Consider the following 18,721-nt stretch of genomic DNA (forward strand, 5'->3'; position numbering starts at 1 on the left):
AAACTCTGGGATGTTGTGACATGGCTCTCTGCAATGCCAGAGATATAATCCAGGAATTCTCCTCGGTTGCATGCTCTAAGCACTGTACTGTTCCCCCTCCCGTTAGGACTTTAAGGACTGATTAGTGTGGGAGCACGCTATCTGCATTCCTCCGGCCTGAAAAAAATAACCCCATTTGTTTACTGATCTTTCTTTCAGTAATAGATTTTTCTTTCTATTGACATTTTAATGTAATTGGTTGAATTATGTGACTTGTTCTTTCCAAAAAAATTTGTTCTTTGTTAAAAGCAGCTGCATGTGGTAGGGCCAAATTTAATTTGAACTTCTGTCTTCATGCTTTATTTCCTGTTTACACAATACAAAAGGAACAAGGCAAAGCAAAAAAATAAGCCTCAATTTATGAATCATGTTTTAAGTTTAAAATGCCTGTCAGACAGAGTGTGAAGAGGTGGTGGTGGCTGGTTGTTTGTATTGTGATAGTCCTTAGGGCACCAACTCAGATTGGGGTCCCATTGTGCCAGGCACTGTGCAAACATGTAGTAAGGGACAGGTCTGGCTCCGAAAAACTTACAATTTACATAGGTATCGTCAACACTAAACTGTACCAGTAGAGTTAAAGTGATGCAACCTCCCTAGTGAGGATGCAGTTACACCACTATAAAGGTGCCTTATACCCCGTATCTCTCTTCCTGGATGGGAAGGGGAATAAGCTATACCGGTATGAGTCAGCTTTAATGTGGACAGTTATACTGGTACAAAGCTATGTCAGCACTAGCACTTTTGTCGTTAAAACTTACGTCGCTCAGGGGTGTGACCCCGACTGACCTAAATTACACTGACGGAAGCGCTGGTGTGGACAGCGCTCTGTTGGCAGGAGATGGGGGTTGGGATGGTTTAATTATGTCGATGGGAGAGCTCTCTCCCGTCAGCACAGAGCAGATCCATGGGAGAGCTTACTGCAGTGCAGCTGCAAGGTGTCTAGTGTAGACACAGCCTAAAGATTTTACCAGTATAACTAGATCAGTGTCCCAAAAAAAAAAAATCATATCACTAAGCAAAATAGATATACTGGAGCAAAATGACAAGTTTCAGAGTAGCAGCCGTGTTAGTCTGTATCAGCAAAAACGAGGAATCCTTGTGGCACCTTAGAGACTAAAAAATTTATTTGGGCATAAGCTTTCGTGGGCTAGAACCAGGGCCGGTGCAACCATTTAGGCGACCTAGGATTTGGGGGGTGCCATTTTTGTCGGCAGCGACCGCAGCGGCCGGATCTTCCGGCATTTAGGCGGAGGGAGCTGGGGCAGTGGAGCGCGGGGAGGGCCACCTGCAGCAAGGGGCGGGGGCAGCACGCAGGGGAACTCCCTGCCCCAGCTCACCCCTGCCCCAGCTCACCCCTGCCCCAGCTCACCCCTGCCCCACGTCCTCCCCGAGCACGCTGTCGCTGCTTCACTTCTCCTGCCTCCCAGGCTTGCGGCGCCAATCAGCTTAGGCGCCGCAAGCCTGGGAGGCAGGAGAAGTGAAGCAGCGACAGCGTGCTCGGGGAGGATGTGGGGCAGGGGTGTGCTGGGGCAGGGGGGGTGCCGCGGGGGGGGAGCTGCTGCAGGGGGGGTGCCTCAGGGCGGAGGGGGGGAGCTGCCACGGGGAGGGGGGTGCAAGGTGGAAGTTTCGCCTAGGGTGCGAAACATCCTTCCACCGGTCCTGGCTAGAACCCACTTCATCAGATGCATGGAGTGGAAAATACAGTAGCAGATATATATACATAGTACATGAAAAGATGGGAGTTGCCTTACCAAGTGGGGGGTCAATCTAACGAGACAATTCAATTAACAGTACCAAGGGAGGAAATATCCCTTTTGTAGTGGTAATGAGGGTGGCCCATTTCAAATAGTTGACAAGAAGGTGTGAGTAACAGTATGGGGAAATTAGGTTTTGTAATGACTGGGAGTGGATGGGTCATTACAAAACCAAATTTGCCCCTACTGTTACTTGGTGTGCAGACCAAGCGATAGACAAGACTGATAAAGGGTGGGAGAAGAAACAGAGGGTCAGAGATGTAAAGTGAGTTGCCTCAAGTCACAACAATTTAGTGGTGGTTCTCCTGACTCACAAGTTCAGTGCCCTAGTCTGGAGATCACACTGCAGTGTGAGGTGGAACTTTGTACATGTCTGTCATATTAAAGTAAGGGCTGACTTTTTTCTTTCATTTTACCGGTTATTTTTGTTGGTACTTAAAATTCTGGTTTAGAATTGTGGCCAAAACAAAGGTGTTTTTTGTTTTGTTTTTGTTTTTTAAAGTATTCTTTGTTTTCAACTTGGGTTTTAATGAAAGCATTGGCACACATTTTCTGTCTTTAAATATCAAGTAGATAGAATCAGCTATCTGTGGTTCAGGACCCAAACCTGCAGCTTTTACTCACGTGGTTAATTCCACTGAAGTCAGTGGAATTGCTGAGGAGAATAAGGATTGCATGATTGTCTTCCAAGAATTGCAGTAATAAGAGTGGTTCTCCACCCCTCATTAAATAATCTTTATTGGTAAAGTCTCTGAATGTTTTTGCATGATTTTTTTTTTTTTAAATTAATGATGGATGTGTGAATTCTGTGGGAGTTCTGTACTGCAGTCTGATTCCCTGCCAAACTTTTGTGTAAAAAGAATTATCTGTGAAGATGAACTATGTTGTCAGTTTCTGTGTTGCATCTGTGATTTGTGTGTGTGTGTGTGTGTGTGTGTGTGTTTCCTAGCAAACAATGGGTTAATAATTAAGGCCTGGTCTACAGTGGGAAATTATATCAGTATAACTACTACCTCTCTCAGCATGTGTCTACACCGAAGCATTACAGCAGTGAAGCTGCTGCTGTAACGTTTTAAGTGTACTCATACCCTAACCGTTATGAGAGTGCCATGGTGAGCTGGGGAACAGTCAGATCATTACTGTCTTTTTTTTTCCCTCTGACCTGAGTCCAAACCAGGCTCATTTGTCTCAACTTGTTGTCTGCCTTCAGCTGGAATGTGCATGTGTTCTGGCAGCAGTTTCCTGGGCAACCTCTGAATGTGTCAGGTACATTTAGCAGCACATTTATACATTGCTGAGCAGTAAAGCTGCTAAAGTTGTTGACAATGAGGTTGTAATTAAGCCTTCAAAGGTAGCATCCCATTAATACAAATAGGGGTAATTCATATTTGTCTTAGTGATACTGTTTGAGCCTGCCTACTCTGTAGAGTTAGAAACAAACACTTTGCACTGGAAAGGCTACGCTGCCAGTCGAGCTAGAATAATGAATTTTTGAAAACATGTGGACTTTGTTGGATATTGCAAAAATGCCTTTAAAATTGGGGTTTCTGTGGATATGGGTTACAGTTATATGCTATTGATCTGATTTCTTTCTTTCCTTAATAGATCCATTGCTGTCTGATTTCAAATTTCTCCAAGGAACATTTCTAGCAGAAATGGCAGGTAAAGAGCAGTACTAAATACAGAGAAACAAAAACGATTGCAGATAACGTTTCAACAGTGTACAGCGATCAGCATAGTGGATTAGGCATGACAAGCTTTTCTTCTTCTCTCCATGGGCCCTTTGCATCCCTTGTAGAGCCTTCTGTCTGCTCCTCTTTTCCTCCCTTCCACATACTCCTGTTTTACACTGTGTGTGTCCTTAGGATCATTAGCTGAGGTCCCCATCCTGGCCATAGAAGGCTGGGTGTGACTTAAATGCTTGTGTGGAGGAAATTGGTCACTGCAGTCCCTACAGAGAGTAAACATCTGCTTCCACAGCACTCCTAGCTGCATTATGAACTTAAATCAAGGGCTTAATTCTGCTCCCATTGAAAACAATAGCAAAACTCCCATTGACTTCACTGCGAGCTGGAACAAGTCCTGAGCTTATACAGCCTCTAAAATTGACAGTGTTTTTTTAGCAGACATTGCACTTGCTGTAGTCTAACAGTCTTGTCCTAGAGCAAAAGCGAGTATTGTAGAAATCTCTGGGGCATGTGATCAGATCTGAGAGAATATTCTCTTACATTTCTATTGTCTTTCCTCTGAAGAAACCCCAAGCAGTTTAAAATTACATATGCACAGCAACCCTAAAATGCAGCCAACTCTGGGGTGGGCGGGTAGCAGCCAACTGGCACACAGCATGGTACACAACAATAGAGGAGAATAATAGAAGAGGAAATGTTGGCCACTGACAAACACCTTTAGCCAACTACCATGGGGTCATTACTTTCCAGGCAGTGCAAAATGCAAAGTAAACATTATGGTACTAAATGTATCTGCCTGAGAAAGCTGGAAGGCTTATCTGAATCTGCCAGGTTTTGAACCTGTGCTTCGAGAAAAATCTATGGGCCAGATGCACTGGTGGCTTGCAGTCACGGGAAATGTTGGTGAATGAGACCACCTTGCAGGGAGGGAAGGAGAGAGGGATCTGCAGTAACATACAGTGGTTGCAGCTACATTTTGGGAGGGGGGACAAAGAAGGGGCTAGCAGTACCCTGATAAAGAGGCTCTGGCCAGACTGTTCATTTAGCATCACATAGAGGCTGCTCCTATTGCTGGTGTTTCTATAGAGAGCACTAATTTTCTATAGAGAGCAGTTAATTTTGCCAGAGCAGCTTTTTATCTTCTCACACAGAGATGATGGCAAGAGAGGGGGAACTCTCTGGGCCTGAAAGGTCATGTTCAGACACTTGTCTTGTCTTCCGTGCCATTTGGAAGTTTTCCCAGGACATTTTTCTTCTCTTCCTCTGATTGTTTTAAATTCTGTTTACTGAAGCTGAAGACTTGAAACAATTAGTCACAATGCCCTGGAATCAAACTTTAATCTGCACTCAAAGGCAAGAACAAATATTCCCAAACATGTAGAAATGCACACATGTTTATATTAGATATTCACACGTGCATATCTTCCCAGCAGCGAATAGCAGTTTGGATTACACAATTTAAAGAGTCCTATTACTTATTTAAAAATTTTTTAAAAATCAGAGGCTTAAAAAATAAAATGCATATAAGAAGGTATGTATCTCTCTGCTCCTTGTTGTGTGGCTGTCCCTAATATCTGTATAACGGTGTCTGAATTTATGGCTTGGTTTGCTAAGGGCAGGGCTGAATGAGAATAGAAATGTTGGATTTGGAAGGCAAGAAGGCCATGAGTTATGAAATTCATAACAATAAAAACATCCCTGATATCTGCAGGGCAGATAGTCCATGAAGAGTTAGTGTGACTCATTTTCCCCTTTGACTGGATGGCATCCTTTTAGTATAACCTATTTCTAGAGGATTGTTCTCCTAATGTCACCCCTTTCATTGTCATCAGACCATATCAGCTGCAGGCCACAAGGCCTGATCGCTGTACCCAGCAAGATCTCCACTGGGAATGTAGGCTCTTCTGCAAGCAAACCTCCATCTGTCTCTGTCCTGTGGGAGGGGAGAATCCCTGCTTTTCATCTGATTTGTTTGGTCTGGGAAACCAATATCCACCCCTGCTTTTGTGCCCTAATGGATTAGATAAAACCCTCCTACAAGGGCTGCCACCACTAGATGCAGCTAGAGACCTGCTTAGCTGGCCTCTCTCACCCTATCTAAGCTACTACGCTCTTGAGCTGAGTCTGGAGTCTATGTTGCGCTGCACCTTTTGTGGTCATTTATGCCAGTGAAATGCAATTGAATCAGAATGGTGGTGCTTTTCCCCTGGTTTGCACTGGTGTAAATGATTACACAGGCTACAAAGCAACAGAGAATGAGCCCTAAATATCCAGGGTGAAGAGAAGTGCTGATGTTGGCCCATTTGAGTAAATAAACTGGATACTAGGAATTAGGGATCCTCTTCTCTCCTAATGGTGGGCATGTTTTTCAGGATAGTTCCAAGCTTCCACACTCTTTTCTGTGCTTCCTCTGGGTATTTCCTTGCTGGGAAAGTGCAGCTGAGGGGTCATGTCATGATGATGATTCATTAATTTAAGAGAATGTCTGAGTTAGCTAAACTGTGTGTGGTGTTTGTTTTGTAGAGAAAGTGAATAACTTCCCTCCGCTCCCCAAGTTTATTCCTCTGAAACCGTGCTTCTACCAGAACTTTGCCGATGAAATTCCCATAGACTATCAGAGTCTGGTGAAGAGAATTTACCATTTATGGATCTGTAAGTGAAATTGACATTTTTTGAGAAATTGTATATATTGGGCTCAACAGCTATAAAAAAGGTAGATTCCCATGTATTACACGTTTTAGAGTTTCACTTCTGTTCACTTATCAAGAACAAAATCTTCCTTCTATGATGCTGTGGTGTAGATTGTGCCTGAATTTTAACCTGTTGTCCCTTGAAACTTACTTCAAAATTAACTAGGGCTGTCAAGTGATTAATCACACTGTTAAACAATAATAGAAGACTATTTATTTAAATATTTTTAGATGTTTTCTACATTTTCAAATATATTGATTTCAATTACAACACAGAATACGAAGTGTACAGTGCTCACGTTATATTTATTTATTACAAGTATTTGCACTGTTAAAAAACAAGAAATAGTATTTTTCAACTCCCCATTACAAGTACTGTAGTGCAATCTCTTGTTGAACTTACAAATGTAGAATTATGTACAAAAAAAACTTCATTCAAAAATAAAACAATGTAAAATTTTAGAGCCTGCAAGTCCACTCAGTCCTATTTCTTGTTCAAGCCGATCGCTCAGACAAACAAGTTTGTTTACATTTGCGGGACATAATGCTGCCCGCTACTTGTTTACAATTGTGAGGGATTGACCTGGGGATGTTGCGGGGGAGTTTTGCAGGTACTGTCTGCATTGGTGATGGGATATCAGGGTGTGACTTCACTTGAGGGATGATACCGGAGTACGTAACCTGAGCCAGGAGGGGGTTGGGGCCAGGTGACACCTTCAGCCTTTGTCCAGTTTCCCGGGCAGGAGGAGGAACCGGGGTGTGTGGCTGGAGGAGACTGCTGGAGGGGGTTTGTTTGGAGCTGGCTGGAGAAACGGAGGGAGACCCGGGGCTGGGGTCCAAGCTCCCTGCCCCCCAATATGGACCTGACTGAGGGGGTCCTGTTGTCTGTACCTGCAAGATGTGTTTTGGACTGTGTTCCTGTCGTCTAATAAACCTTCTGTTTTACTGGCTGGCTGAGAGTCATGGTGAATCGCAGGAAGCGGGGGGTGGAGGGCCTTGTCTCCCCCACACTTCCTGACAACAGTGTAACCTGAAAATGAGAACAAGCGTTCTCATGGCACCGTTGTAGCCGACATCGCAAGATATTTATGTGCCAGATGCGCTAAAGATTCATATGTCCCTTCGTGCTTCAACCACCATTCCAGGGGACATGCGTCCATGCTGATGATGGGTTCTGCTCGATAACAATCCAAAGCAGTGTGGACTGACGCATGTTCATTTTCATTATCAGAGTGAGATGTCACCAGCAGAAGGTTGATTTTCTTTTTTTTGGTGGCTCGGGTTCTGTAGTTTCTGCATTGGAGTGTTGCTCTTTTAAGACTTCTGAAAGCATGCTCCACACCTCGTTTTGTCAAATCTGCAGTGAAAGTGTTCTTAAAATGAACATGCTGGGTCATCATCTGAGACGTAGCGATTGGCTGAACAAGAAATCAGGAAGGCCAAATCACACTTGGAGTTGCAGCTAGCAAGGGATGTGAAGGGTAACAAGAAGGGTTTCTACAGGTATGTTAGCAACAAGAAGGTTAGGGAAAGTGTGGGCCCCTTACTGAATGAGGGAGGCAACCTAGTGACAGAGGATGTGGAAAAAACTAATGTACTCAATGCTTTTTTGCCTCTGTCTTCACAAACAAGGTCAGCTTCCAGACTACTGCACTGGGCAGCACAGTATGGGCAGGAGGTGACCAGCCCTCTGTGGAGAAAGAAGCGGTTCAGGACTATTTAGAAAAGCTGGACGAGCACAAGTCCATGGGGCCGGATGCGCTGCATCCGAGGGTGCTAAAGGAGTTGGCGGATGTGATTGCAGAACCATTGGCCATTATCTTTGAAAACTCATGGCGATCGGGGGAGGTCCCCGATGACTGGAAAAAGGCTAATGTAGTGCCCATCTTTAAAAAAGGGAAGGAGGAGGATCTGGGGAACTACAGGCTGGTCAGCCTCACCTCAGTCCCTGGAAAAATCATGGAGCAGGTCCTCAAGGAATCAATTTTGAAGCACTTAAAGGAGAGGAAAGTGATCAGGAATAGTCAGCATGGATTCACCAAGGGCAGGTCATGCCTAACTAACCTAATTGCCTTCTATGATGAGATAACTGGCTCTGTGGATGAGAGGAAAGCAGTGGACGTGTTATTCCTTGACTTTAGCAAAGATTTTGAAGTTTGATATGGTCTCCCACAGTATTCTTTGCCAGCTAGTTAAAGAAGTATGGTTTTATTTTGTCGGCAGGAGAGCTCTCTCCTGCTGATAAAGAGCAGCTACACTGCAAACCTTACAGCGCACAGCTGTGCTGCTGTAAGACATGCAGTGTAGACATAGCCTAAATGTTGTGATAGGGATCTGGAAAGGTGTGTTGGGGAGGGTATTGATCATTGTGCAAATGTGTGGGAGTTCAGAGGCTTTAGTCAACAAACAAAACTGAAGGTATACAAAGCATCGTGTTGTCAACTTTGTATGCATGCGAAATCTGGATGGTGTACAGATGCCACGTTCTGAAGCTGAATCACTTTCCCATGGGCTGTCTGAGGAAACTGAGGCTAAGATGCAAGACAAGGCTCCAGATACTGAGGTTCTCATATTGGCAGGTATTCCGAGCATTCATACTCTGTTGATGAAATCACAGATGAGATGGGTGGGCCATGTCACCAGAATGTAAGATGAGCAACTGCCAAAGAAGATCTTTTATGATGAACTGAAGGAGAGAGCTCTCAGGGAGGCCATAAGAAACGTTTCAAGAACTCCCTCAAGTTCTCCTTGAGGCATTTCAACGTTGACCCAGAGTGTTGGGAAGATCGCTGGGTAGAACGATCATGAGCGAGAAGTCATCCATACTGGAGCTACTGTCTATGAGCAGAGGAGAGCTGCTGAGGCCGAGCAGAAGCGCCAGCAGCGTAAATCTTGCAACAGCAGCTTGTCCACTGTTAATCAACTAACCCATAGGGACATCTCTTGTTCAGTGCGCCACAGACAGTTCAAAGCTCAAATTGGCCTGATCAACCACTCGGGTTCACAGAAACCAAACCAGTCAGTGATGTCATGGTCCTCTTCGAACTGGAAGGATGAACAACATCATCATTGATTATTTTGGCAGTGGAGATATGTCTGCAAGTTTTGCATCTGTTATGGTTGGGTTGGTGCTGTTTTGCATCGGTGTGTCCTGGTTTGTGGAGAGCTTGTTTGTAATGATGAGCTTGGTGAGGTTGGGGGTTGTTTGAAGGCCAGAAGAGGGGGTTCAGGAAAGGTTTTTTTTTTTTGTTTTTTTTTTTTTTCAGGATGTGATCCCCATCAAGTATGGGTTGTAACTCTTTGATGATAACCTATATGGGTTCCAGTGTGGGGTGGTAGGTGACAACAATTGATAGGGAATCCTATTTTGAACAGAAGGTACAGTTGGCTCTCACTGTCCACTGAGCTTGTACTCTCTAGCTGAACAGTTCTGAAACCAGGAGTGGAAACTAAGCTTTCCTCTCTGTGGAATGAAATTAGATTAGACCTCAATGGGCAGACCTGTAGAAAGGGAAGGCTGGGCCAGGGAAATGCTCTTGAACAGGGGTTCTCAAACTTTTTTTTGCTGGCACCCCCTTTGAAAATATTTCAGGCTATGATGATTCCCCTATAAAAGTGACAACCCCCCACCATGCCATCCTTACTTCTGTGCTGCTGCTGGCGGCAGTGCTGCCTTCAGAGCTGGGTGCCAGGTCAGCAGCTGCCACTCTCACAACCCCCTACAATAGTCTTGCAAACCTCCCCTTTTGGGTCAGAACCCCCAGTTTGAGAAACCCTGCTCTTGAAGATGAAAAAATCCCTTTGCCCTACCAACCCTTTCCTCCCAAAATACCTGTCATCCCAGCTTCCCTTCCAGTTACAGAAATAACTTTCTCACTGAGGGACACAATACACACTTGATGCTATGGGTTTTATTCCAAATGTACAGTGTGTGTGCGAGAGAGATTTCTGTGTGTATAAACAATAGGATGATCTGTCACTTCATTGTTCTTTCGTTATTCAGAGATGCTGAAAAAAGCTCTAATTTTCTTGCCTGAAGAAACTGCTTGTCTCCTCCAGACTGACTAGTTAAATGTTGCATGCTGTAAAGCTGCCTTTGTGTGTGATTTTTAATTTTTAAACAAAGCGTCCCTCATTCAATTTAGTGGGAAAATGGAAAGGTGCCAGCCAGTTAGGCAACTGGGCCACATGTATGTCTGAGCAGACCTGGGCTTTCCACTCTGCAGTTTAGATTTCCATCTGCTGCACATTTTCTGTTTGGGTCATGCTGGGTTTCTGGGATGGGTGGGGGAGAGAAACAGATCCATAGAGGAGACAGTGAAAAAGAGAAGACCAATATTTAAAATAAATACATACTAGAAGGCTGAGGGGTCATTATTTTAATTGGATTTGAACATTTAATAACACCTTTTGTATTGAGATTTGGGGAATCCTGTACCAGAGCTCCCACTACTGGAGAACAAATGCCTTTGTAAATCACATAACAAACCTCTTTTGCATCACAGCTTTATAAGCACCATTGGTTTAAAGGGTTTGTATTATTTGCTTGTTTTTATAGCCCGCAAGTTATCAAACTAAAAATTCTAGACTCTCCAGTTAGTCACTGGAAATAGGATTTAATTTTTAACTTAAAAGTGAGTTTTCCCTTTGCTAAATCTTAAGACATATGCAAACCAGGGCATTTAAAGCAAGTCTTTTGTTAACCTCTTACAGTTAACTTCTATCATGGAAGTGAAACCTGCATAACTGAGAAGGGTTTTTTTTAATTAAAATTGTTTTTTTGGATGTTGTTAACCCCCATTTAACTTAAATGCCTGAATAATCAGTTAGAAAGAAACCTCTCGTATTAAAGATTCAGCTATTTATCTTCCCCGTATGATGTGTTGGTACACAATCATTTATTAATTGCTCAGTGTCCCCAGAGTGGGTTGGGAGGGGGCATATAATTGGCTGAACTTGCGAGACACTCAACTCGATGGTATAAGGGATCTCTGTCTGGGTGGTTAAGCATTGGAATTAATTGCCCAGGGAGGTTATGGAATTGCCCAGGGATGGTCTAAATAATACTTAGTCCTGCCATGAGTGTAGGGGACTGGACTAGAGATGACCTCTCTAGGTCCCTTCCAGTCCTACGATTCTATATAACTTTTTAATGCTCCATCCTATCCGTTCTAAAATTTCTGGGAATTTTCTACGTATCAATAGGCAGAACTCAATTAATATTGCAGGAGGGAATCAGAATGCCAGAAGGTGGGAAATGGCATCACACTGAGCTCCTGGCATCAGTTTAGCATAGCCACAGCTTCAAGCCCCTCTGTAATTGTCTTTAGATTGAAGAACCACTTGATGGAAGCTATTAAAACATTCCAGCATAACACCCTATCACATCTCTGCTCGTCCTCCCAATAGAGTTAAACAAGTTGAAACCTTGAATGATGCTTCTCCCAGACAGGAAGAAGTAAAATAATAATGTTGTGGGGGAGGGAGGACATGTGCAGACCCTGGCATTGAGGGATGTGGAATCCTGTTATGGGAGTTGGGGGAAATAGGGGGACACAGAGTCCCTGCCATGGAGGGCGATTGGGAGATCTTGGTATAGGAGAATAGGGTGCCCAGAGCCCCTGGCATGATGGGGAAACGGTGTGGTGTGCGGGAAACCCACCATAGAGCCCTTACTTGGACTCGATGTGCTAGCCAGGGAAGCTACTTGTGCCGGGGGTGTTTTTTCAATGGGATGATTCCACTCCTTTAAAGACCCTTCTATAGCATTCTTGGGGCATAAAGGGACCTTGGTGTAATTAAAAATCTGTCCACTCAGTTTTACTTTGTAACAATAGAGGTCCAAGTCCTGATCTTCCACTGATCCCTTCACTTGCAGAATTATCCACCCAGTTTTCCTTCCACTAACATATGCTCCCAAATGAGTCCCTTGTTTCCTCTACTGATATCTGCCCCATTCCAAAGCTGACAATCCCTAGCAGCAGTTCTGCCAAATTACAGCAGCAGCCATGTCTCATGGTCCGCATGTTGATAACATCCACCCCAGTCATTTCATTGTGCTAACAATTCCTCCCATAACAAGTTCTCCTTGTATTATAATACAACCCATTTGCTTCCTCTTTTTCTGAAGCCAGCAAACAGCACTACTTATGCCCTCTCCTGTTCTCTCTTTATAGTTTACTGCATCACACTAGTGGTGAATCTAATTGGCTGCCTGGCCTGGTGGATTGGTGGTGGTTACGGCGTTAATTTTGGCTTGGCCATCCTTTGGCTTTTTCTCTTCAGCCCCTGCAGTTACATATGCTGGTTCCGGCCTGCATACAAAGGCTTTCGGTAAGTAGACACTCACCTTCTTCCTTTGATCAAAGGGTTTCCTCTGGGAGGTTCGTTCAGTAAACGTTGATCAAGAAGACAATGCCCGCAAGCTGTTCTATCTGTCAGGGCAAAGATTAAGGAGAAAGTAAATGGAATTTTCAGTTACAACAATATTTGGTTAAGAAAGTTTTTGGCCAGCGCAGGAGCTTATAGATGAAGCTATAGGGCTTCTCATCTCTGGGTGGCTGGTTTGAATCCAGCCAAGGTGGAGAGCGACTGAAAGTTGCTGCTGTCTGTTTGTTGTTTGGTGGCCTGTTGTTGTTTGTATTATGATAATGCCTAAAGGGATCCCATTGTTCTAATGCTGTACGGATATGGACTAAGAGCTAGTCTCTGCCCCAAAGAGCTTACAGTTGAAATAGACAAGACGGACAATGGGTGGAGGTAGTGGGGAAGGATACAGTCTACAAGCTACGTATGAGCACAGTGAAGAATACGATGATTAGTGAGAAGTATCCATGCCCACAAAACACCACCCTGGACACAAACTGACCCCTTGTTGGCAGAGAGGTCCAGGCCACAGAAACTTCACTTCTGTCTTGTCCCCATGAAGGGTTCCTTCAGAACAGGGCTAATTCATGTTGGTGAAGAGGGGCTTCAACAAGATCTTGCATTGCTGATGTCCATGCAGTTTGACCTATTCCGTGGTCATCGCAACACTGATTGGTTTTGCACTTTCACAAGCATGAAATCCATATTTTAAAAATTGTTAATGTATTGTGATTATTAAATATCCCTAGGGTTACTTAAGCATTCACATCGCTAACGGTATGGGAGACATTCTTCTAAAAGCTTGTTTAAGATTTTTGGTTTCTCGGTTCTTTATGGGAAAACTGTACAGAAATAGCTTGCCAAGAACTGTTCTGCTTTTTGTCTCTAGGCACAGCATCTAGTTACTCATATTGGGAGGGGGTATTTAAATAAAAGTAACCCACAAAGACCAGGGCTCTTCTCAAATGGCACAAATATATTTAAAATCATCCTACATTTATTTTTTTTATTAATAATCATTTGCATGTCTCTAGTGCCTGCTGGAATTGCAAAGCACTTTGCAAACATTAGTGCATTGAGCTTCACAACATCTCTTTGAGGGACTTAAGTTTAATCTCTATTTTGCATAGGGAAACTGAGGCGTGGAAAGGGGAAGCTATTTTCCCAAGGTCATGCAGCAGGTCACTAGCAGAGCTGACAGGAATCTGCCATTCCAGCTTCCTAGACAACCCTCTCTCCCCTCCTTCACTACCAATGAATTTTTTTAAATTGGTTAACCATCAAATTCTATGGTAAGAGAAGTTAATTTAGAAGAAAGCGGAAGCAGCTGACAGGAATAGAAGCAGACAGACTAAGGCCCTGATTCTAGAAAGCACTCAAGCATATGCTAAATTTTAAGCATGTGCCGGTGGGACTTAAGCAAGTACTTAACTCTAAGCATATGCTTAAGTGCTTTACTGAATCTGCATCTAAATGCTCACCTCAAATACTACCAACTATGTGTGCTAATGTAGTGGATATTATTAAAACCATAGCAACTAAGTTTAATTATGTTATAGAATTCAAAGGAGGATAACTTCTAAAAGGATATGAAAAGCAAAGGAATTGAATCATCTGAAACTCTTAAAGGAAGTGAAAAATGAAATCTGAAGTGTTACTCTACTGGGCTGTGTTTTGTTTTTTTCCCCTTCCCCTTTCTTAATTCAAAAGTCCCTGGGGTTTCCAAGTCACTAGTAGAACTCTGTTCAAAGAGCACTTTCCATTCCAAAGTCTGGGAAAAATTACTCCTCCACAATGCTTTCCTCTGGGCTTTGTGGAGTCAGATTCTAATTATTTCTTTAATGCTGTTTGTATGTGTTTGTGCAACCGAATGCTGAAAGGCCCTTGAGATTACCCTGTGTAAATACCTGTATATAAAATCAATACCCTAGGGACAGACCAGCAAGCCACAGAGCAGTTAGTTTGACATTAGTTTGGAGGAGACTTTAAAGAAAATAGTGGTGTAATCAGGGAAATCTTTTTATGGGAAAGGAATACTGTAGCCAGATTCATTAGACCCACTTGCTATGCTTATTCCTGGCTGTTACAGCCATGGTAGATATTGGGATAGCGTAGTCTATGGATGCTTTTGTGAAACATTCACCACATGTCCACATCCAAAGTTAAATTAGGTGCAGAGCCTTGGCATGAGAGCAGAATGGTGGCAAATTTCCAGTGGAAAGGTGGATGAGAATTCACCTTTTCTACACGTTATAGCTCAGTGGTGTTCCACATTTTTTCATTTGTGGATCCCTAAAACAATTTCAAATGGAGGTGTGTACCCCTTTGGAAATCGTAGACATAGTCTGCAGATCCCCAGGGGTCCACAGACCAGAGATTGAAAACCACTCCTCTAGCAGATTCCCATACACCCCTTCAAATTGAGATTTCTTCACTATTGCCAGGTGATTGTCATGAGAGTCCATTTAAAGGTCCAGCCTGGAACGTTGTCCTTTCACTGTGATTTTGGTTTCAGTATTGAGACAGAATTACCTTAACCGTGGACTATTTATCACAGTAAACGTGTTATACTCAGATCCAGTATTCGAAAGGAGAATGCCATGATGGTAGCATTTTGCTCTTCTGTAGCATTGTTCAACCCAGGCTATCTAGTCTCTTTCACAACACCCCTGGGAAGTAATAATACTATTGGAGACAGCAGGCCACATCTTCCATTGACCTGCCCTTTGTGTAGCTATTCATGCAACTTGCCACGCACTTTGCACTGGTGTAAATGACTGCATAAGGTGCAGGGCAAGAGAGAATCAAGTCCTGAGGGTTTCCAACTTGCCCAAGGTCAGTCCCATTCTTTTCTCTCGCCATTAAGTACCAGATTTACAACAGTATTTAGATGCTTAAACATGCAGATAGGCCCCTAAGAGGAATTACATACTCAAGGGGAGTTAGGAACCTAACTCATTTAGTTGACTTTCAATGCGAGTTAGGTACCTATCCTGCTTAGGCACCTAGGGGATTTAAAAAAGCTCCTCTCTGCCTCTTTAGGTGCCTAAATACCTTTGTACATCTGGCCTAGAACACAGACCCTCCCTGTTTCTGTGATTCAATGGATTTGATGTAAATAATTTGCACTATTAAATATGTCATCAGGTATGAGTGGGTCCAGAGCTAAACTTCAGTTTAAAATGACAGTATTCCTTGCCAAAGAATGGCTGACTAATATGGGTGGTGTTGCTAGATGAAGACACTGCATCTGATGGCACCATCTGTGCTACTATTGCTGTACGGTATAGGTAGAGCTATGCTGAACCCCAGTGATGGAGAGGCCATTGAGCACACCTAGTTTTGGTAGCCACCATGCATACCTGGACCACAAACATAAACTCTACCGCTCTCGTTCAGTAGTTTGGCACCTGCCTGACCTATCCATCCAAAAGGCATAGATGCCGTGGAGTTACAAAAAGCAGCGTTGCCTCTGAACACTTATTTCCCCAGGCAGCATTCCATCCCATTCGTTAGGCTCAAATACGCTCTGTACGTTGCTGCCAGAGTTGTTTTTCTTCCTAATCCATCCCAGAGCTGGGTTATCAATGGCTCACCTCCCTTAACCACAGGTGTGTAAACTGATGACAAACAGCCACTGAGACATTCCCAGCTAGGATTCTTGTTCACAATAATTGCATGTCATGCACATACAGGATCTGTCTGGCTGCCAGCACTCGTACCCATGTGTTCCCGTGGCCTTGTGCCTGCTCACAAATGGATGGGTTGCATTATGAAAAGCACAGGTGTCAAACTGCATTGAGTTTAAACATGCAATCAGGATAATGCTGCAAGTGTCTTCTCCTCTGCAAGAGGCTGCTGAGGTATTGGTGGAAAACCACATGCCTCTCTGAAGGTGGTCATACGTGTAATTAGTTTGTTAGATCAATTTCAGGACCTAGGTTTATTGAGGGAGATAAAGTCCTGATGATGCAGAGACCTGTATGCTTCCAGCCCTAGAGAAAAGGGGGTGGATATTAATCTTCAAGGTACGAGACTGAGTGGGGATCCATTGCTTCATGATAAAGTGTGTATGGAGAGAGTGGGGACATAGTAACATGGTACAGTACAAGGTGATAAACCCCATGCATTCTCCCTAACATCCTCTCTCATTTCACAGGTCTGACAGCTCTTTTAATTTCATGGCCTTTTTCTTCATCTTTGGTGCCCAGTTTATTCTGACTGTCATACAAGCAATTGGTATCTCCGGCTGGGGAACATGGTAAGCAGGATGCTCCCATGGTCTTTGAGTGGAGCACTCAGTCCATGTCTTCTCTCCGTCTAGCTGCAGAGATTTTTGTCTCAAAGATTCAGCTTGTGTTCCACATTTCCATGCATTAAATGCTGATGTTTGGGGCGGGGTGGGGAGGGAGAGTTGGGGGAGATAAGGAAAGAGGTTGGACAAAGAAAGGGTCCTGGTTGGAGTGCGGCCGGGTCCCGGCGGGCCCGATCCATTCCCCCCCTCCCCTCCCAACGGTTCCAGCGGTTCCCCGCCCCGCCCCCGCGCCTGGTTCGGACCCTGTTCCTTTGGGCCGAGGCAGGCGTACCCCGGGGGGGAACCGTCAAGAGTCCCCTCCCGGGCACCAGGTCAACCCATGGAATCGAACGGGTTCACCTGCTGGCCGGTATGCTTTCCGGCCACCAGGTCAACCCATAGGTTTTAATGGGTATACCTGGTGGCCGCTTTGCCGTCCGGTCACCAGGTCAACCCGGATCTCCCTCCTTCCCTGGGCGCCCCCTCCTCGGAGGCGTCGGGTTAAACTTTTTCCAGACTTCCAGGGGCCCGATCCAGTCGGCCGGGAGTTCTCCGCTCCTCTCGCCTCGCTAAGGTAATGACTGAATGTTACATGATTTGAGCCTGCATAGGATTTTCATCGTTCTGTTCTTTCAGGGCTACATGTTCCCCCACCCCAATAAATAGGGCCCTACCAAATTCACGGCCATGAAAAACGCATCATGGACCATGAAATCTGGTCTTCTGTGTGCTTTTATCCTATACTATACAGATTTCACAGGGGAGACCAGCATTTCTCAAATGGGGGTCCTGACCCAAAAGGGAGTTGCATGGGAGTTGCAAGGTTATTTTAGGGGGGTCAAAATATTGCCATCCTTACCCAGCTCTCAAGGCGGCGCCCTGCCAGCAGCGGCACAGAAGTAAGGGTGGCAATACTATACCATACCACCCTTACTTCTAAGCTGCTGCTGGCAGCAGCCCTGCCTTCAGAGCTGGGCAGCTGGAGAGCGGCAGTTGCTGGCTGGGTGCCCAGCTCTGAGGGAATTGCCGCCGCCAGTAGCAGTGCAGAAGTAAGGGTAGCAGTACCGCAATCCCCCTGCCCCCCTTACAGTAACTTTGTGACCCCCACAACTCCTTTTTGGGTCAGGATCCCAACAATTACAATATCGTGAAATTTCAGATTTCAGTAGCTGAAATCATTAAATTTATTATTTTTAAAGTCCTATGACCGTGAAATTGACCAAAATGGATCATGAATTTGGTAGGTCCCTATCAATAAATAACCATTTTCCCCTCCATATGACCACACCATTGCAACAGAGAAGCCACCTGGGAGTTTGCAGCAAGGTTCTAACCTAGCTGCTTGGGGGGGTGAGTGAGGCGGTCAAGACATCTTATCCTTTCTTACCATCTTCCCCATGCACATAAGTTTCACTTCATCTCCAGTCTACAGAGCTAGAGTCCCAAGGTTCATCCTTAAATAATAATTGGAGGTTATGTTCTTGACCTTCCCGGTTTAGGTCACAGAAGGTTGGTAATTTAACCTGCCATTTTTAGAGCCTGGATGCAAATCCTGCGGAAGCTAGAATAACAGAAAAGAAGGTGCTACACAGGGTGCTGGGTTTAAACACTAATCCTCAGAGTGCCCCATGAGGCACAGTATGACGACCTGTGGAAATGGAGACTCCGAGCTAGGTCAAGGACTCTCCGGTTCCTGGTTCTTAACCCCAGCTTTATTCCACTAGCCCCCACACTACCTCTGCACAAGTGAAAATAAATTTGGTTCCCTTATGGACGTTTGTTTACCTCCTAAAACCTCACCATTCAACTGGCTTTCTCTAGTGGCCTGGAATTCAAATAGCAGGGGATGTTGCAGGTCAGGACTTGAGGTGCATTAACAGAGATGTGCAG

The 18,721-nt window shown here is 44.5% G+C and overlaps 1 protein-coding gene across 2 annotated transcripts in view; it reads left to right on the forward strand.

The window, feature by feature from the left end:
- Window positions 1–18,721, forward strand: part of SCAMP4 (secretory carrier membrane protein 4) — a 35,452-nt gene that overhangs the window by 12,023 nt on the left and 4,708 nt on the right. For both annotated transcript variants that reach the window (XM_065421998.1, XM_065421997.1), the window contains exons 2-5: window positions 3,399–3,455; window positions 6,005–6,133; window positions 12,348–12,504; window positions 16,697–16,798. In XM_065421998.1, coding sequence (XP_065278070.1) covers window positions 3,449–3,455; window positions 6,005–6,133; window positions 12,348–12,504; window positions 16,697–16,798 — 395 coding nt within the window. In that variant the 5' untranslated portion in view covers window positions 3,399–3,448. The remainder of the gene's footprint in view (window positions 1–3,398; window positions 3,456–6,004; window positions 6,134–12,347; window positions 12,505–16,696; window positions 16,799–18,721) is intronic.

Source organism: Emys orbicularis, chromosome 24 (genome assembly GCF_028017835.1).
Source record: "Emys orbicularis isolate rEmyOrb1 chromosome 24, rEmyOrb1.hap1, whole genome shotgun sequence".
NCBI lineage: Eukaryota > Metazoa > Chordata > Testudines > Emydidae > Emys > Emys orbicularis.